The 21,472-nt window shown below is 37.1% G+C and overlaps 2 protein-coding genes across 3 annotated transcripts; one reads left to right on the forward strand and one right to left on the reverse strand.

The window, feature by feature from the left end:
• Positions 1 to 993: 993 nt before the first annotated feature.
• LOC108170912 (transcription factor MYB114-like) lies at positions 994 to 21,335 on the forward strand. The gene is made up of 4 exons (XM_029103063.1): positions 994 to 1,120; positions 3,623 to 3,752; positions 5,510 to 5,704; positions 21,074 to 21,335. The coding sequence occupies exons 1-4, from the start codon at positions 994 to 996 to the stop codon at positions 21,333 to 21,335; spliced, it is 714 nt and encodes a 237-aa protein (XP_028958896.1).
• On the reverse strand, positions 10,453 to 13,671 carry LOC103435188 (F-box protein SKIP19-like). 2 transcript variants are annotated; one of them, XM_008373587.4, is made up of 2 exons: positions 12,457 to 13,671; positions 10,453 to 11,447 (listed from the first exon to the last, which is right to left on the reverse strand). In XM_008373587.4, the coding sequence occupies exons 1-2, from the start codon at positions 12,780 to 12,782 to the stop codon at positions 10,799 to 10,801; spliced, it is 975 nt and encodes a 324-aa protein (XP_008371809.2). In that variant the 5' UTR covers positions 12,783 to 13,671; the 3' UTR covers positions 10,453 to 10,798. The 2 variants fall into 2 exon arrangements, with proteins under 2 accessions (XP_008371809.2, XP_017187608.2); XM_017332119.3 differs by having other exon boundaries at positions 12,472 to 13,025.
• Positions 21,336 to 21,472: the final 137 nt, after the last annotated feature.

Genomic DNA, 21,472 nt, shown 5'->3' on the forward strand with positions numbered 1-21,472 from the left:
GGAAGGAGGATATATAATAATTGGATCTGGCTTCTCTGCCCTCCCACTATCATCCCCTTCTATTTGTACGGTCACGATTAAGTCACGTCAAAATTTTATATCACTATTGCTTTTTGTCTTATTATCTCTATAAAAAATCAATATAAAATGTTGACGTGGCTTAACCGTGACCACACAAAATAATAAGAGATGAGAGTGTATGGAACTGGGAGGGCAGAGAAGTCGGGTCCATAATAATTTGCTGGGAATGGGGAAAGGTGCCTGGACTAAGGGGTGGTTTGGGAGTGAGGTGCTTAAAAAAAAAGCACCTATGAAAAAAAGCTATGAGGGTTTTAGGTGTTTGGTAAACTGAAAAAAATGGCTTATTTTGGAAGCTGCTGTGAGAATAAGCTGAAATCAAAGGAAAAAGCTGAAGCTGCTGTTTGCAGCTTTGGAAAACTAGCTTTTTTTCAAAGCACACGGAGCTATAGTGCTCCTTTAATGAAAAGACCCACTATCAGACTGCTTTTTTTTTCCAAAAGCACTTTTACAAAAAAGTTTACCAAACACTCTGTTGATTTATTTCACAGCCGCTTATTCTCACAACACAGCCGCTTATTCTCACAGCAGCTTTTTTTAAAGCACAATAATATCAAACCAGCCCTAAACAGAAAGATGATATTCTGGGGCAGTATTTGGAATAAAAATAGAGAACTTTGGGGCAATTTTCTTTTATATATATTTCTTGTATATCCGATCCGCTAACATAAGGAAACCTCTATATACACACACAAACAACTCTAACTACTGTACATCTGATATGAGACAAATTGACTCACATCAACACTCTTCCTTAAGAATCAGTGAAATACAACCTGAACCTATCGTTTCTGGTAAAAAAAAAAAACTCTATCAAATTGTTTCTTCGTACTGTGGTCCTTTTCATTCATTTATGTGGCGAGCAGTCATGCACGTCGGTGGCCTTATGATCTCTAATCTGATATATATTTACATATGGAGGATAGTAATTTGCTGGGAATAATGAGGAAATGTGCCTGGACTCAACAGGAAGATGATATTCTGAGGCAGTGCGTTGAAAAGCATGGAGATGGAAAGTGGCACCACGTTCCTCGCGAAACAGGTAAAGAGACAAGTTTATTGGCATACTTGACTAGAAAATTAGTTGTCCTTCAGTTTGATTATCTAGAAACATGTTATAAATAAAGTCTCACTAGAACACAGCAGCTCATCTACCACGACAATTCTACCACGGATTTTATGTGCGCATGATAAAAGTGAATATTTATCACGGGCTTAGTGAGCACGTCGTGGATAATAATATTTTATAACAAGCAAATAATGACCCGTTATGATAAAATAATCTAATACCACGAACTTAGTCAACACGTTGTAAAAATATTAAATCACCACGGACCTTCAACGTGGTATATAGTTCGTAACCACTCTGGATTCTTTTTATCTACCACGATCATTAAGTGTGGTAGAATTACACACATTATTAAAAAAAATTCAAAAAGCGGGATTACAAATTTCCCAAAATTTGAAATCTATGAAACTTACTAATATTCCCGCCCTTCTCAAAATTGAAATCCTTCTCAATTCCTATTTCTTATGGCTTCCTCTTTATTCTCTGGGCAGACTCCCACCTACCACCGACTTGAAAACTCCCCACCGCTTCTTAGCCATCTACAGATTTTCCTATTCACCATTTCCCTCTCATTTACCCCTTGTTCTTTCTTCCCCCTCGTACTTGTTCTCGGAAGATTCCTTTTTCTCTCTCTCTCTCTTTCTAACTTCTGAATTTCATTTTTTTCCTGAGAAAACTGCAATAATGGTGAGCTTCTCAGCCCTCTGAGTTTTTACTTAACGATATTCGTCAATCTGCTAGTATCGCTCTAAATCTCCTTGCTAGTGCCCCAACTGTTGTCGTCATGAAACTCTGCTTCATTGGCTTCATCACGGCTCTTCATGTGTTCGGCAAGCTGTACCTCCACCGATCTAGTGGCGGAACTTGAGGTCTGGGTCCTGGTTCAGATCGGGTTCGGATTCGAAACTTAATTGGTAATTCAATGCTACAAATACTTTGTTTTCGCTATGCTATGTAAATTATCTCAGGGTTGATATTGTTAGGGTTTTAATTTTGTTTAAAGTTTGGATCTTGGATTGTGTTTGGATCAAAATCGTGTAATAAATATTTAACCTTTCGTTATTTTGCTTTCTGAATTTTGATATGCTATTGAATGATTGAGAATTTGATGATCCAAAAATTTTGAATTTGTTAAAATTTTAGAGATTAAAAGGAAAGCAGAATTGTGTAAACTTGGGAGATTCATGGTTACATAAACTAAGTAGACGTTTGCTAATAAGATTTGGAATTGAAAAAAGGGCATCCAAAGCAAAAGGGATTAGAGCTTTTAGAAAATAAATAGGATTGGCTTTGCAATACATTGGCTACTGATGTATGTTCAGAAAAACTGCCCTTGATCCATTTTGGGGTGAAATCTTGATAAATGTAAAGATAAGAATGGATGAATGATCAACAAAATGTGAAGAGCTTGATTGTAGCCAACAATAACTAAGCTTCTTTCCTGCCCATGATTTGGACTTTGATTAGAAGGTATTATTTAGAGGGTTTCATAAGGTTGTTACATAATGAATGCCTATTTCTGTTAATATCCTTATTAGAAGGAATCAGAAGTTTGGACTGGGGCTGAGTTTATCCATAGGGTTCAGCATTTGATACCTATTGATCCACTGCCTGTCTCAGTAGTTTAGCATATCCTTGGGATAATCGGTACTAGGACATTTTTTTTTTTCACTTAGATGATGGACTGTTTGCCTTTTGGGAATTGACTTAATGGATGAAATTTTTTTGTATATCATGTCCTTGAGTTGAGACATGAGCTTCCTTTCTAAGATATATATTTTTTCTTGTTTTATCTCAAAGGTGGTTGGTGGTTCTAATTCATGAGGGTCCATAACTCCAATGTCAGCTATTACATCAACAGGAAACTACAAATTTGAAGTGTGTACATGGGTGGGCAACTGCAAATTTGAAAGGAATTTGATTGGAGGTATTCAAGGAAAACTAAAGTCTTCTAAGTGACAATTTCCTTGTAAATGGCGGCGTATTTCATAATTTATAGATAGTTTCATATTTCTTAGGACATCACATTGGTTTTATAGGTGATTTTGTTGTAGTTTAGTGTAATACTTGTAATTCTTTTTAAACATGTAATAATTTAAAATTTTATTGTATTATAGTAAATTTGCAATTTTGTGGGTTTTTATATATTGCTTTTTTTTTATCAAAATTTATATATTGTTTTTAATTAATTAATTATTTTTATTTTTTAGAATTTTTTTTATAATGGGCATTATCCATGGTTAATTAATGGTCCACAACGGTTTTAGCGTGTGGTGTTAGATTCGAATTCACTACGGGCTAAGTCCGTGATTATTATTTAATTGACAACGTGCTTTGGCCGTGGTAAAAGTCTAAACTTTTTACCACATCCTTAATACTAATGGGCAGTGTGTTCGTGGTGGATTTCGATCTACAACGGACATCCACCATGGTAGATGATCTTTTTTCTTCTAGTGTCTTTGTGTAAATGTGCAGGTCTAAACAGATGCAGGAAAAGCTGCAGACTGAGGTGGTTGAACTATTTGAAGCCGAATCTCAAGAGCGGAGATTTCACAGAGGATGAAATAGATCTAATCCATAGACTTCAGAAACTTTTGGGAAACAGGCAAGTCCCTTTATTTGGCAAACAAAAAAAGAAACCGGCAAGTCATTTTATATTCCAAGCAAAAGCCAAATGCATGCATGCATGAGCTAGTTATCATATTACGCACCTTGAAGATTGTATCAAAACACAAGAACTTCATAAGAAGCTGGGAAATGAACAGAAGCCTGCCAAGGCACATCAGCCAGTAAATAAGATTTGTTGACCGACTAAAGGGTGGTTTGGAAGTGAGGTGCTTAAAAAAAAGCATCCATGAAAAAAAGCTGTGAGGGTTTTAGGTGTTTGGTAAACTAAAAAAAATGGCTTATTTTGGAAGCTGCTGTGAGAATAAGCTGAAATCAAAGAAAAAAGCTGAAGCTGCTATTTGCAGCTTTGGAAAACTGGTTTTTTTTCAAAGCAGCTACAGTGCTCCTTTAATGAAAAGACCCACTATCAGAATGCTTTTTTTTCCAAAAGCATTTTTACAAAAAAAGTTTATCAAACACTCTGCTAATTTATTTCACAGCCACTTATTCTCACAACACAGTTTTTTTTCAAAGCACAGCAATACCAAACCAGCCTTAACACACATACATCCAGAATACGAAACCCTATATGCAAAAACTTAAGACGCTGGCCAGCCACCAGCATTTTGGGCCTTTTTTGTTTGTGCTCCAAGTCTGTGGAGCCAGGATTTCACACTTGAGAAAGCCTCTCACAAAAAATTAATAAAAAAAAAATATAGGGTTCTTTAAATATAGATCCTTACAACTTTTATTTTCTTGATAAAAATTCATTTAATTCTGAACATCCAAATAAAACCCAAATTGGAAAAAAATACCAAGTAAAAAATATATGTTAAAAAATATTATATATAATGAATTTACCTATATGTAAATTTATGATTAGCAAATAATATATATTTTGTAGGTAAATTAATATTGAATCAGGTAATTTATTTTTTATATATTATTACATTTTATTATTATAAGATATATGTACAAATAATAGGTAAATTAACTTCAAATCAAATAACATTGCTTTATTTTGTAAGTAAATTAATTTTGAATCAAATAGTATTCTTTTGTTATGTAGGTATTTTATTTTGTATGTATCAATGATTCAATATCATATATATATTTGGCACATTTTATTATCATATGTACAAATAATAGGTAAATTAGTATTAAATAAAATAATATTGTTTTATTATGTAGGTAAATTATTTTGCATGAATTTTACATATATCATGCATATGTCATGTGTGTGTGTGTGTGTGTGTGTGTGAGAGAGAGAGAGAGAGAGAGAGAGAGAGAGAGAGAGAGAGAGAGAGAGAGAGAGAGAGAGAGAAATAATTTACCAACATTAATATGTAAAATATAGTTTTATTGACTTCATTAAGCAAGTATAATAACATTTATTAGACATGTTTTATGTTACTATATAGGCATTAATTATGTACATCAAACATTCAAATATGGTTTATCAAAAAATAAAATAAATTCAAATAGTGGTATTTTAGGAATCCAAATTTTTTTAAATCTATGAAGCCAAACATAATTAATGAATTTGCTGATATGAAATCTAGTCAATGGGTTTTATCCGAGTGAGAATAATTCTGAAACCGTGACAACAACTCCTTACAATTTTACTATTCTTGAGTTACAAAGCCCTTGTTTCTGACCAAAAAAAAAAAAAAGAGTTACAAAGCCCTTGTAGTTTTGAACAAATGCCCTTGTAGTTTTAACATATTATTTATTCATTTTGTTTGTGCATGTAAGGTGGTCAATAATTGCTGGAAGACTCCCAGGAAGAACAGCAGGCAAGGTAAAAAATTATTGGAATAGCAAGCAACGAAAGGAGTTGGAATATATGAAGGATAAATCCAAAGAAAGAACAAAAGCCACATCCGTCATAAGACCTCAACCACGGAGGGCTAGAGTTGCAATTTTTCAATCTGAAGAGAACTGTAGCAGGTTATTACAGACATCATCACCACCTACAGAAAATGCTATTGATTCATGGAAGACCATGTTGCATGATACAGACAATCTCATTTCTCAAAACCTTTGTCACCTTCTCTTTTAATTGAATTGCCTAGTAACTATCCCACTCTTAAATATTTAGTGTACCAATGCTTTGTAATCTCCTTATTTAAAGGGCTCCATATGTATCTTTAAGGTAGTGAATTTGGTGATTTATATTAGAAGACAGTGAATTTTCTCCTCCTTAAAATCAAGTTTAAAGCTTGGTTGTGTGAATGAATCCACGATTAGCGACGTCGAGTGATTCCGTTGCCCTTGGTTGAGTGACTCCCAGGTTATCTATCCCTCGTCTCCTCGAGACCCCTTGGTTCTTCCTGCGTCAGGAGGGGTTCAAAGAAGTTGTCTTTGAACGATATAAGGAAAAAAACAATGTTGACCGATCGGAACAACTTATCTTGACTTAAAAAGTTAGGAGGTGCCTCAAACCAAACAAAATCATGACAGATAGACTATGAGATGCCCAAGAGAAATTTTCAGAGTGCCAAGAATACGGCCAGGTACGCCAAGTGTCATAATATAATTATTATTTTTCGAGTTTCCAACTAATTGTATTATTACACTTGGTGTATCAAGCCGTGTTCCTGACACTTAATCTCTGCAGACACGAAGCGCACATGAGTAGGTAGTTAAAAGAAGATTCATGGACCGTGACAACTCCTTGAGCTACAAGCTTGTTGGTGACTGGTTCTGCGCCCTACATCAGGCCATGGACTCTTCCTTGTCTACTTTGCAGAGGGAAATATATATATATATACACACACGCAGAGCTCAGCTGGTTGATTGTCTACACCAAGCTATAAAATGTAAGCAAAGATATTGTAAACCCGAAACCGAAAACCGAAACCCTGGCTACGTAACTGTGTGCACAAAAGATGAAAAGAAAGGCATGTGAAATAACAATGGAGGAAAAACAAGAGAGACAACAAAGTAAAAGAGAGCGAAAGGCTTCTGAAGTGGGCAGCACTTATGCTTTTGGGCACTCTTCGGCGGATGCTGTTCTCATTCACTACATGCAATCAGACAAAACACATGATGGTCCTGTTAGTGGGGATGAAGTTGAGGAGCAAATTCATAAGTTTCGAGGCCTAAAAAACCGGCAGAAATACAAGCGAAGGATAGAGATTATCGATGTTGATGATCTGGAAGAAGATGATCATAAGTTGGCGGATGAGAAGAAAAGGATTGAGGATGAGTGGACAGTATGCTATGCAGTTGAAGACGACGCGCTTCTTCAGAATAACAAGAAGAGACGGAAAGGTAGACATGCTTTGGAGGAAGTTAAGGCGTCTCCATCACGCCGTCAATTCCAATATTTGAAGACTTGTGGTCTAGTTTTGAGAGTGATCATCATGTTAACAACGATGGCGGCAAGGGATCATTCTGGTATACAAACTTGGAAGATAGTGAGGCACAATGTGTCTCGAACCAACCAATATCCAAATCTGAAGATATGATTACAAATTCAGTCCTAAATATTGAGAATCATCATCAGGGTTACAATAATTGCGACGGGTACTTTCAGGATAAAGATTTAGAAGATAGTAATGTGCTATGTGTCTCGACTGAACTAATATCAAACTCTAAAGACATCTTGCTGTTGGAAAATATTAGTATTTTGATTTATTTGAATGTTTGGTTTTTTGAGCTTAGCCCGTTAGAATTAGGTTTTGTTAGATATTAGGGTTAGTTTATTATAAATATGGTGCTTTGTTATTCATTAGAGAACAAGTTAGCCATAATGTAGTCTTTTTGAGTTTTATAGCCGTTTCGGCATTCTCAGTTTGTTTAATAATATTCTTATTATTTGTTAGTCTTGTTCGTTACGCACTCTGATATTCAACTTGGTATCAGAGCAGGTTTGATCCTTCGGGATTTAATCTGCTTCGGGTTGGTATCTGTTTGCTTGTTTCCGTTGTCGTTCGTGTTCAGATTGTTAGTTGGTATTGATTGTTTTCAAGAAGAAAAAAATTGTTCGTTCGTTTTTTGTCCCGTGACTCTGCTTCTGCACCTTTGAACGCCGCAGCCTGCAGAAGTATCCGCAAGTCTGTATTGCTGCAAAGGAAAAAAAAGAAAAAGTAGAATGGAATGAAAAAAAAAGGAAAAAAAGGGGAGTAAAAAAAAAAGGAAGAAACAAGAAAAAATTGGTTGCTTGTTTGAGGCCCATGCTGGCACAAGGAAAAAATAATAATTTGGTTGAATTTTTTGTTTGTTTGTTTGGAAGTTGGCATTGACATTGGTATCGACATCGGCATCGGCATTGGTATCGGCATCGGTATCGGCATTAGTATTGGCATCGGCATTAGTATCGGCATCGGCATCGGCATTGGTATTGGCATCGGCATCGGCATCGACATTGGCATTGGAATTTGGAGGCTTGCATCCACATCTGCTTGTTGGCAAACTCATGTCGTGTACCGCCATGAGTTTGACGGGGGGGGGGTGTTGGAAAATATTAGTATTTTGGTTTATTTGAATGTTTGGTTTTCTGAGCTTAGCCCGTTAGAATTAGGTTTTGTTAGATATTAGGGTTAGTTTATTATAAATATGGTGCTTTGTTATTCATTAGAGAACAAGTTAGTCACAATGTAGTCTCTTAGGGTTTTGTAGCCGTTTCGACATTCTCAGTTTGTTTAATAATATTCTTATTATTTGTTAGTCTTATTCGTTGCGCACTCTGATATTCAACTCTTACCTCATTCATCACCCCTCGTCGGTGGTACCAACCAATATTAAAATCTAAAGGCATCTTGTCTAATATTTCAACCCTCAATTTTGAGAGTGATCATGGTAACGACAATGGTGGCGATGAATATTTTTGGGATAAAGATTTGGAAGATGCTAGTCCGCTAAGCGACTCTACTCAACTAATATCAAAATTTGAAGACATCTTGCCCAATTCATCACCCTTGATTAGTTTTGAGACTAATCAACATCATCATGTTGTTGGTGATCACCATGGTAACAGAAATGCCAACGGAGAATCCTTCAGCTGGTATATTGATTTGGAAGATGATAAGGCACAATGTGTCCCGAACCACAATGACGGTGAGAGAGATATTTGGAATAAAGATTTGGAGGATGGTAAGGCGCTATGTGTCGCAACCCAACTAGGATCGAAATCTGAAGACATCTTGCTTAAGTCACTACCCTTAAGTTTTGAGAGTAATAATCATCGTCATGCAGTAGATGATGAACAAGGTAACAACAATGGCGACAACGGAATCTTTTCGACCAATTTGGAAGATGGAAACGCATAATGTGTCTTGAACGAACTGATATCAAAATCTGAAGACATACTGTCTATTTCAACCTTAAGTTCTGAGAGTAATCATCAGCTTGTGGTGGATGATCATCATGGCAACAACAATAATGGCGGCGAGGGATCTCTTTGAGATGAGATGAAGTGTTGGAGCATGCAAAGGAAGTGAATAACACTAATAATCCCAACGGATACTACGGTTACTCAGAGGAGTTTTGTTCTCCAATCTCGACCATGATGTTAGCTCTAATGTTTATTTTCTTCCTTTTACATAATATTTTAGACATTTTTTCATTTTTTTAAAAAAAATTAATAAATGTAATTGCATCGCCATTCTCATTAGAGCAGTTCCAGCGTGGGAGCCTCTCCCCCAGACTATTCACTATTTAATCCACCCAGTAAATAGTAACTGCCCTTAATGAATAGTAATTGTCTTTTGCATCTCTACCGTTGTACTTAAATAGCCCTGACAATACGTAATAAAATATTAGTTTTTTTTTAAATAATACAAAATAATTTTATTTATAATTTCGGATAAGATTTTTAATCGTTTTAGTTACATCGTGTCATTATCCAAAAAGTTATAAAATAATACAAAATAATTTTATTTATAATTTCGGATAAAATTTTTAATTGGTCTCGTTGTAACACTTTCTATTAATTTTTTTTATTTTTATTTTTTCTTTTAACATGGTGCAGCACACCATTCCAACACCTCTATTTTTTTCACATGGTGCCGATGCACCATGCCAAAACCTTTTTTATATTATTTTTTTCTTCTTTTCACATGGTGCCAACGCACTATTCCTTCTTTTCATTTAGTTCTCTCTCACTTTGAGCTCCGGAGGCAGGGCCTCAGCAGCGCTCTCTCTCTCTCTCTCTCTCTCTCTCTCTCTCTCTCTCTCTCTCCTCTTTCCCCCAAAAACAAATCCCAAATCGTGCGATCTGGGCGCACGAGTGGAAGGAGGGGGATCGTGAGTGCGTGGAGGCGAAGGCGGTGTGAGGTGCGACGATAACTGCAGTGGAGGAGGGACCGGATCTCTTCCATTTATCTGTGGGTATCAGTCTCAGCGACGAACTCCAGCCAGAGCCGTTGAGTTCAAAGCCAGAGTTTTACATTTTTTTTAATTTTTTAATTTTATTTTTTAATTTTTTATATTTTTTTAATTTTATATTATGGCCGACGTCGTCCTAACATCAGCTTCGGGCTCTCGGGCTGACAATTCCTGCCGGGCCTGTTGTTCGGGCCTCGCCTGTCCATCGGGCTCCCATACGCTGGACCCTATCTCCCCAGCAATTTGGCCCTGTTTGCTGGCCTGTCCCCCGAGCAACCTCCCCCGCTGGAGTTGCTCTTACCTACACCCCAATACGGTACCATGGCATTCTCAAACGAATAACGCGACGCCACAATGGATAAAAGTACAGAAACAGTCAAATCCATCGTATATAAAGCATAACTTCAGTCCCCATAACTAACAAAACCTGTTTTAAACAAGTAAGAAATGTTCAGAGAAAAATCATAGTCTGATGGGAGCCAGGCTATCAAAGACCAAGTACAAATTAAAATGAAGCGTAATTAGCCCTGCTTGTAAAATGGCAGAAACAGTCGTGCATCGGGAGGTAACGCATAAAAAACTGCATATTCTGTAGAGAATTAGGCATTCTGCAAAGAAATTCCAGACCCCTTGAATGTATAAAAGCTTTTTGCTTCGAGAGCACTAGATGCGCCAATTTCATCAGATACAAGGTCTTCAATGCATCAAAAGTCAGACAATCCATGGATAAACATCATTATCCTCAACCTCACGGCAGTCATCAGAACCACTCCCGTAGTTGAAGTCATACTCCTCATCATCTTCTACTTTTCGGTTACAGAAGTCATAATCCTTATCATCATCAGACATCAAATCTATATCCGAATACCCAAATGCGTTGTCTTCATGGTAATCAATTGCAGAATCAAATTCATAGTCAAGGGTGGAATCATCAGGAAACCACAATTTTTTCATTTGTTCAGCACAGCTTCTTCTCAACTTTCCTCCCAGCTTAAGATTGAAGCACTGCCGAAGATCAAGCGACTCGAGCTGGGGACAATGGTCAAGAATGGCCAGCAAGCCATCGTTCGTCAGCTTATTCCCAAAAAGCTGGAGGTGGCGTAAATCATGCATCGTTCCTGCTATAGCAAGTGCATCGTCGTCACACTCTTCATCTGACCATCTGTACCACCGGTTGTTAAATTTGAATGATTTCAAAAGAGGGCAAGAAGACCCTACAACTTCTAGAGGTTCATGTGAGAATGCACAGTATGAAATTTCAAGGTCCTCCAAGAGTGGAAGTTTCGAAGCCACTTTAGCCAGTCCCTCATTCGTTATGCCATCGCAACGGACAAGTCGGAGACGTTTGATTCCACTTGAACTATTGAAAGGTGATAGATTAATATGTTAGGAACTACAGAAAGACACATAGGAAAGAAATTCCAATCAACATAAATTACATAATAATTCATTGGCATGAATATATGGAATTTCTAGCATACAAATATGTATATATTGTCTGCCTTTGTGTGTGTTGTGAATCATATCAGAGAGAACAGATGCTGAATAAATATACGAAAAGAAGGCATTACTTAAAAGGCTTTTGTCGCCAAAATGGTGGTATAATAACTCATCACTTTAGTCTCTAACATTGAAAATAGATAGGAGTGGTCTCTGAGTTTGTCCACCGTCAATCATTTTGGTCATTCCGTGAAAAATCTTTGTTAGGTGGAAAAGCAAGTGGAGGAGTTGATTGAACAAAAATACCTCAACTTAACGGAGATTTTTCATGGAAAGATCAAAATGATTAACGGTAGACAAATTCAGAGACCACTCTTATCGATTTTTAATAACAAACCAAAGTGAGAAGTTATTATAATCCCAGGACCATTTTGGCTAAAGAGCCGTAATTAAATAAGTGACAGTATACCAAACAAGCAAACTAAACCAAATACTAAATACCAACTCTTTTCTTGGAAATTATATGCAAAACACATCACTAAATGTCTAGGAAAATCATCATCCCAAGAATTTTCATACATGCATTGCAGCGAATGGTCCAGTCAGTATCGAACCCAAATAAACAAGTTTGCAGCACAAACCCTGGACAAGGTGAAAGGTGTTCGTAAGAACACAAGTAGGTCGTAAGGACGAAAAGGGCATCGGCCACGTTTCCTCCTAGACTTCTTCTCATAAGGGTTAGTTAAACTACACAAGCACATTGGGACTCGCCCTCCAACGCAGTTCTTGAGATGAAGGAGTCATTAGGCTCAAACAAAATTGGTGACATTACCAAAAGACAATGACTTGACCAACCTTGAATTACAACTACGTTGAAAGAACAAAACCCGAAAACCAAACATAGAACAACTAAATTGACATTTGAATACCAGTTGGTGATGTACTTGAGAAGCTCATCGGAGCCGAAATCTTCGACATTGATACCGACCAGATTTCCAGAGCTGCGGTCAACGGCGTGGCGGCACATCTTCTCCAAGTCGTAATGAATGTGCTTCTGATGATCAAGATCGCGCAGGTCGACGGTGCACCACATCAGCGGGTCCTTGCAAATGTTGTACCACGTCGCGCACACCATCTGAGCGCTCGTCAGGATTTCGATGGCTCCGAGTCGAGAGAGTATTGAAGCCGTGACGTCCTCCGGCAGTTCCGTCCAGTTTCGGCCCCGGCCTGGAGCGGGTCGAGCGGAGGAGGCCATTGAGTGTGGGGAGCTGCTTGATTTCTGTTCCGGTTTTATTTAGAACCCACTCTATATATACCTAGGCCCAAGGGTTCAACTCGGGTGGTTGGGTCACGTTGGGTTGGGTCGAGCAACCCAACTCCAGCCCAAGTTTAGTTTTAACCAACCACCCCACTTGCCTCAAAGACTATCTCCAATCGCATCAAGCTCATTATGCCTAAACTAACTTCTCAACATCAAAAATTTCTAACACCATATTGGCCTTTGAAATTGCTCAGTCTTTCTTTAGGAGAAGTAAAGAGAGATTCTTGGGCCTTAAACTCGACATGAACAAGGCATACGATACATGAACAAGGCAAACGATTGCATCAAATGGGGTATTGGAGTAGCTCTCAATATAACAGTAAAAGCAAGACGTGTAGACAGATCGACTCATCAAGTTTCCATTGAAAGAGAATCCACACAAGAAAAAACACTTGTCATTCGTTGGTAGGTAGGGAGACACGCTCTCTCCTTACCTATTCCTCTTTTATGTCGAAAGCCTTTCGGCTCTAATTGCGAGGCGGGAAGAGGAGGACCAGCTCCAAGGTGTTTCTATTTGCCAAGGAGCTCCTTCTGTTAATCACTTGTTGTTCACGGATGACTGCTTCTTGTTTTCAAGGGCTAGGACGACAAATTGTAATACGATTAAGGAGATCCTAAAGTATTATGAGCATGCCTCTGGACAAGAAGTTAATTTAAGCAAAAGCACGGTATGTTTCAGCCGCAACATCAATGGTAATATGCAGAATTCTCTTGTTGGTCTTCTCGTTGTTGAAAGAGTACATAGACATGAAAAAATATTTGGTACACCAAACCATGCATTGTGGGTCGTAACTGGGAAAATTGTTTCATCACATCTATTCTACTCTCTCCGATGAACTCAGTTGGGAGCTGGTATATGCCTGCATTCACAAGTACGTAGTTAGCTCAATAGTTATTAAATCTTTGCGCCACGTAGACATTGTAATTTTTAAAGTCAACATATTTATACCGTATAATTTATTGTAAACACTCCACAAACAAACGTAAGGAAAACTCTCTTTGTATAAATTACCTACTTCTCAGTGTAGGTTGATTTCAAACTAGTAAAGAAATTGATCGAGCGAACAAAACAGAATGAAATAATTGAAAGATATTTCTCAATTGAAATTCTCGAATTATTATTTAAAGTGAAAGGAAATAATCAATCGCCACATCATAATCTAAAAACATGATCTTTCTAGCATGTTCCTATTCGAAAACTGCCGAATTTGTATATAAATGCCTACTTCTCAGTGCAGGTGGATTTCAGACTAGTAAAGAAATTGATCAAGGTAACAAATTAAAATGAAATAAATGAAAGATGTTTCTTAATTGAAATACTCGAGTTATTATTGCAAGTGATTTAGTTGCGTCCATCCATGGACGGAGCTAGAAACATTTTTTTTAGTGGAGGCAACTTTAAGTGATGAAATTAAATTGAAATTCAATACAATGTTATCAACTTATTGTTCAATCACATGATTTTGAATAACTGGTGCTTAAAATGCTAAAATTACAAACCATTTACTAAATAAAAAATTACATGACTAAAAAGAATGAGATGGTAGAAATAGTATAGAACGTGAGATGATAACTTAACTTTTTAAGGATGAGATGGTAGAAATAGTATAGAACGTGAAATGATAACTTAACATTTTAGTTGGAGCAAATTTTTGTCGCAAAAGAAATTGAGTGGTGGCAGCTGTTCTTGATAGGCACATGCTGAATTCGTCCATGTGTCCCATCACACGTGACCCCATTGTATTACAAAATGTGTTGCTACTTGACAACAGCAGAGATATCGAATATCTTGTATGATCGACATCTTATATGATGTGGGATCCTATGATGAGTACCTTTCAATTTGACCCACGTTATGTTCTTTGCATTTTTCCCCAATTTTTTTGGCTACCACAAGAAACTCCGGTAGTGATTTGATGCAGATGATATTGACAGAAAAAAAGTCGTGTATATATCTATTATATATAAAGCTAGCAGTGCAATGAACAATAATAAACAGAGAAATTTGGGGTCACGCATGTGACAAATATTTTGGTGTCATCCGCTTCGACAAAAATAATTAGACCAATTGCCTCTCAGCCAAAAAATTTCAAAACATACCTAGAATAATATATCAAATCATGCAAGGGTAAGTTGATATTTTGGTCATCATTATAATATAAATATAAATGGGGAGAGAGAAAAGAATAAAAAAATGAAAGGAAAGAGAGAAAAGAATAAACAAATAACAAAGTTGATGGTGCCTAAGAACAAGTTCACCCCTAAAGACTTTACACCAGCACCCAGCGCATTTATCCATTCAAGTGAACAGTAATAGATTCCAGTGAACAGTAATAGGCCAAAGCATCTCCACCCCTAACAAAAAATAGCTTAGTCAATTTTATTAAAATATTATTATTTTTTATTATAAAATAATAAATTTTTAATTTTTAATTTTTTTTTAAAAAGGAAAAGTCAGGAACCTCCACAGTTCCACTAGAACTCTCTATACTCTTCCTCTACATCCCCAAACGCCAAACGCCACTCCCGACGCCAACTCGCTTCAACTTCCCTCTGCATCTCTCTCTCTGTTGGGTGGAGCTCTACAAAAACCCACCACCCTATGCAATGATAATCCCACCGGATTCCAACTTTCCTTCCGGTTCACAATCCATAATCTTTATTCCTCCACAATATTCCAACAATTTTGCCTATCAAATTCCCTATCAATCCAACCCCCACTAACCCAATTTGATCTTTTCCTCAACCGGTGGTTCCCTCGGCAGTAGCTGCCGCGAATCCAGCCTGTCAGTCGCCCGGCACCGACTCGTATGACAATTCGGTCTGGTACCCGTGGACCTGTGTTAGATTCCGAGGTTAGACGCATTTTAGTGAAGGCCCCGGAATCTCTCTCCACCCCAGAATCAACCTCAGCCTTGAGGAGCTCTGCGACGTGTTGATCGTGTGGGAGGTTGATGGCCCGGCATGTGGGTCTGTCGATTTTAGGCCGGTCTCTTGCCTGGCTTGGGCTGGGTGCTGGTCAAAATGCTCTGCTGGAGTGGATAGCCTAGGTGCCAGGCTGGTTTTTTGGCTGGGTGCTGGCCTATCAGTTCCCTGGTGGAACTACTCTAAGTGTTGAGGAAGAAAAATATAATAAAAAGAAGAAAAATCATGAATATTGTGTTCAAAACATCTTGAGAGACGCGTAGCGCCAGTGATAAAAAAATAAAATAATGAAATAAAAAAAGATTGAACTAATTCACGCATATAAATACATATAAAATGTCTAAGTCGCACGTAGCATGCTGTGATTCAAAAAATGTCTTTTGCACGCGATTGTTTATTAAATATTATTTCTCAAGTTTTAAAGGTGCGTAGTTCCAGTTATAAAAAAGTATCTCGCACACTCATAATAATGTGATTCAATTAGTTGTCAAATGATTTTTTTTTTAACAAACAATGTTATCTACACTAAGGGGAAGGAAGGTGGGCTTACCCTCACAATGGACTAATAAAACTGTGATTCAATCAATTGTTTATTAAATATTATTTTCTCTATTCTTAATGTAAATTATATAGAAACCGATTTTATTATGTGAATTCAGCTGCTTTAATTGGTTTATGAGGGGTTTCTTCTAGCATGATCTAAAATTATTCATTTACTTCAAATATTTGACTTTTCTTTTGTCAATTTATGTATATAAATATATTTAAAATATATAAGTAATGCGTAACATGTTGTGATTCAAAAAAAACCTCATGCGCATGCATGAAGGCTAGTGGACAAGAATGATTGCGATCGGTTAAAGTTTTGTCGAATATATCCAAGAAAATATGTGGCGATTTGAAAGACACATAGTTTCAGTTTAATGTAGCTTCTAGGTTTACCTACAAGAACGCGAAAATAGACAGCCGGTACCCACTACTTCAATATTATTTGTCTCACTAATAATTGGTGATTGAAACCAATAGTAGCTAGAAGATACCTCTAATTAAAAAAGTCCAAGTATCGTGGTCCCATCGGTTTAAAAAGGCAAAAATAGTAAGAGCAGCATGCGGAAGTTCTTTTAAAAAGAGACTTTTTATAAAAATTTTATTATATTACATTTTAACGTTAATTCTTGTGTCAATATTATAAAATATTATGTAAAAAATATGAAGGAACAAAGAATCCATAAAAAAGCACACTTTAAAAAAAAATTCTCTTAACATTTTTCTAATAGTAAAATAAGAGTCAAACAAAAGTGGCTAGGAATCTTGATTTGACAAAGGTGGAAAAAATGAAGAACTTGAAGGACATAGTGACACACCCCGACCGAGATCAAGGCATGCTGGCCGTCACGTGAGAGTGACGAAGCCATGTGCACAGTACGAAAGCGATAAAGATAAGAAATATACGAATAATCAAAAACCAAATTACTAGAGTGCACTACTAGACATAGAGTGATAGGAGTTAGTTACAACAGCAAACACTACTAATCAGAGCATAAGGTCTAGGTGCAGTCCAATAGGAAAAGTACTGGTTATACAGTACCAAGAATGTCCTACTATTATTTAGATAAGTTAGAACCACCGACGTCCTCAAGCCTCCAACAGCAAGCTTACTTAAAACCTGGAGGGGTGCAAAACAGAAAACGTGAGTGGGTAAAAACAAATGTTTTACAAAATCATTTTCTTTATCAACATTGTTGATCCACAAAATCGGAGGTCTTGGAACAACGTAAATCCGACCGTGAATCTGCATGAAATGTAAATAACACAAGATGTATCGTGGTTCACCCCAAGGTTTGGGCTACGTCCACACTATTATTGTATTTATCTGAGAGGTGAGGGAGAGAACCTATGTAATGTGAAAGGGGATGTGAGAAGGCTTCTGAGGGTGAGAGGGCCTAGGAATTGGCTTCCTCTAATTGTTAAGGTGAGGAGTCCTTTTATAGAATAAGGGCTTCTCAGTTATTACATAATTGCCCATTCCTTTATTACATAATTACATTTAAGTCCCCTGAGTATTTGTACGAGATCTAAATACGGAGACCCTAAGTATGGTATAAACACATTACATATCTCATCAATCATGACTAGCATATAAGTCGGAGTCACATCTAGTGACTTGTACGAGTGTACTCATATTTCATTAATCATTGCTAGCACATAAATCGGAGTCACATCTAGTGACCTATACGGCACTACGCCTGCACACGAGTCGGAACCACAGTAGTGGTCTGTACGACATGACTAGGTGTAAATGAATACGCTCAAGTGTTACGATCACGTGAAGAGTCACTTACGAGTCGGAACCACCTATAGTGGTATGTACGGCAGGCCTGTGCACCTACCTTGAATTCAAGGTGAGCGTATGGTGCAAAAGGTGAACATTACGTGAATGACTGTGTCCTAGCCACGGGCGAGAACACTAACACTAGGGTGCAAGTTCATGAGCTTTGAATGTATCTAATACAACATGTACGACTCATAAGCAATATGTACGAAAATGCCGAAGTTGCCTACTATTGCAACATGTACGACAGTGTCGAAGTTGCTTTAAACATAAATGTAGTCATATCATAACCCCATCAATTCAATTAATACCGTATACTTACTTGAACTTACCTAAACTTACCTAAACTTACCTGTGTGTCTTGCATTCACCTTTGCACTTCAGAGCGTTCACAATAATTATGTGCAAGGAATATACGTATGGATATGCCATGACGAAATCTAAAATAAAAATATTTCATAGTATTTCCAATTATATAATACGGTGTACTAACTATTAATCACCAAAACATAAAGTTAAAATGCACATTTTTCACCAATATCCCTCACATTGCTCAATTCCTTAAACAGGGCTATTGTCTCGATTATATAATCTCATTTCTTATATGGCTGCATCTAACGTCTCGTTAGACTGCCTATGTACCCTAAATAGGGATCAAGTCATTCGTAGTTCACAATAATCAGTTATAGTAATACGCATATGGATATATCACGATGAAATCTAAACTCAATCATCTCATAGTATTTTTTAACATATAAATAAATAAATATATATATATGTCATGACATAAATTTCTCAGTTTTATTTAAAAGCATTTATAAAATTATCAATCATGAAAAAAATATGATAAGCAAGTCCGCGCTACAACTTCTTAGCACAAACATTAAGGCGTCACAAACGATCGGCACCTGTGACCAATTATCAAACCATATCTCATAATTCTCGTTGATACAATACATAACTTACATCGCACATGAGTCTATGTAATTCGGTCTAGAAGATCTACAAATCAGATCTCTGATCCGTAACTTCCAAGGATCCACATTATGCTTCTAGAATAACATACTAAAGTTTCGGAACGATCCAACGGTCAGATCTCCGCCAATTACCAAAACCAAGTGGTCGTTAACATTTTATTTTACGAACTTACAAATCCAATTCGAGAAGATCCGTACGTCGGATTCTCAATCTATAAGTTCCTATATTCCTCAAATATTATGAATAATAACCTATTAAAGTTTGATGACGATCCAACGGTCGGATCGTTTATTCATACAATAGCCAATTAACGTATCTTAGAGACTTTTGGTTCCAACGATCAATCTACGTCATTCAATTCTCAAAAATGAATTCAAGGCATCAAATATAGCCTAAAAATAGCATTGGCGGCCCTCTGGCCACGCGCCGCCGTGGGTGGCAGTTGGCCGCCCCGACTCGTCGGAAAAATCAACTATCTCTAAAAATTACCAAAATTTTCATATTTGAATATATCAATGAGTAGAACAACTTTCATACCTGTGACCAAGGCCAATTTGGCTTGGAAAGGCTCCAATTTCATCAAAACCCGTCCGAACCCTAGAATTGGGTGTGCTTCGATTCGACCTCCAAACGTGTTCCGACGCCTCCACCACTAATTGGGCTTTGTTCCTGGGTTCTAGGGGAGTCTAGTGGTGATAGCAATTTGCTGGATTACCTTCACAATTGTCGGATTTTGTCATGGCACCCTCGGAACCCATAGTTTGGTTCTACTCGAATTCAAGCTCAAATCCTATAAAATTTGATTGGGAATGGAAGAGGAAAGGACTAGGGGATGATTGGGAATGGTTTATTGGTCCAAATTCGTGAGAAATCCGGTGGATAATCACCGGAAAATATGGAGAATTGGATTGGGTGTACACGAGTCACGGGTTGGGAACCTGTTTCCCCCTTTTTTTTTCCCCCGCTTTCCACTCTCCCTCCTTTCCCTCCTCGCTTCTGCTTCTGATTGGGCAGTCTTCTCTCTTCCTTTCCTTTGATTGGGCAGCAGCCCTTCCCTATGTTCTCTCTCCCGTCCCCTCCTCTTCTTCCTCTTCTTCTTCAACTATTTTTAAAATCACTAAATGATAAACAAAATATATCATTATAAAAATGTATAAAATATATAAATAGCAACTAAACAAAAGTACTTCTCGGTTTTATAATTCCGTAACGTCGAGTACTTCAAGAAAACGCTAAGTATTAATTCATACACCTCGCTACATGTTGGTCAACGGATGTCAAGACCCTCGCCTCTAAAGGCATTTTCGTAAAATCACACTTTTAAATTTTGTAAAAATGTAAGATTTGGGACGGGTTGTCACAAAAATTTAGTTTGTGCAAAATTATTTTATTGTCCATAATTTTATTTTGTGATAGAAGACAAAAATATATTTTCACCTTCTTTAGGTTGACAAAGAAGGTTTCATTAGTATGTAGTTTAGATAAGCTAAGGAATACTACCTTTCAACAACTTATCGTGACTAAAAATTATCACGTTCCTCAAACCATACAAATCATGTGAAATAGATAAAGAAAAAACATATTGATGAAAACTACAAATAAAAGATATTGGCACTCCAAAATTTCGTTATGCACTCGATCAATGAGATGGCCCATTCTAGACACAAGGCGCACTTGATCGAGTGAGAAGAATTCTGAAACCGTGACAACACCTCCTTACAATATACTATTCTTTAGTTACAAAGCCCTTGTAGTTTTAACATATTATGTATTCATTTTCTTTGTGCATGTAAAGGTGGTCAATTATTGCTGGAAGACTCCCAGGAAGAACAGCAGGCAAGGTAAAAAATTATTGGAATAGCAAGCAACGAAAGGAGTTGGAATATATGAAGGATAAATCCAAAGGAATAACAAAAGCCACCATCGTCATAAGACCTCAACCACGGAGGGCTAGAGTTGCAATTTTTCAATCGGAAGAGAACTGTAGCAGGTTATTGCAGACATCATCACCACCTACAGAAAATGCAACTGATTCATGGAAGACCATGTTACAGGATACAGACAATGTTGATGAAAGACCATTTTCTAGTTTAGGGTTAGAGGAAGACCTCTTCACAAACTTTTGGATTGACAATATTGCACAATCGAAAACGGTAGGCGTGAATTCGGCTGATGAAGGGTTACACATGAGTGGCAGCTTTTTGTTTAGGGAGAACCTGTGGAATCTAGAAGAAGAGAGAACAAAGATTTAGAGGTCCAAGGTCTCTGGCAATCATCGAATTAATTGCCGACAATGTACGAACTTAATTAGTAAGTTCCTATATGTTTGTTTGTGATATATATATATATATATATATATATATGAAGTTTTCTAATATACAGAGAATTG

This window comes from Malus domestica, chromosome 05 (assembly GCF_042453785.1).
Source record: "Malus domestica chromosome 05, GDT2T_hap1".
NCBI classification, from domain to species: Eukaryota; Viridiplantae; Streptophyta; class Magnoliopsida; order Rosales; family Rosaceae; genus Malus; species Malus domestica.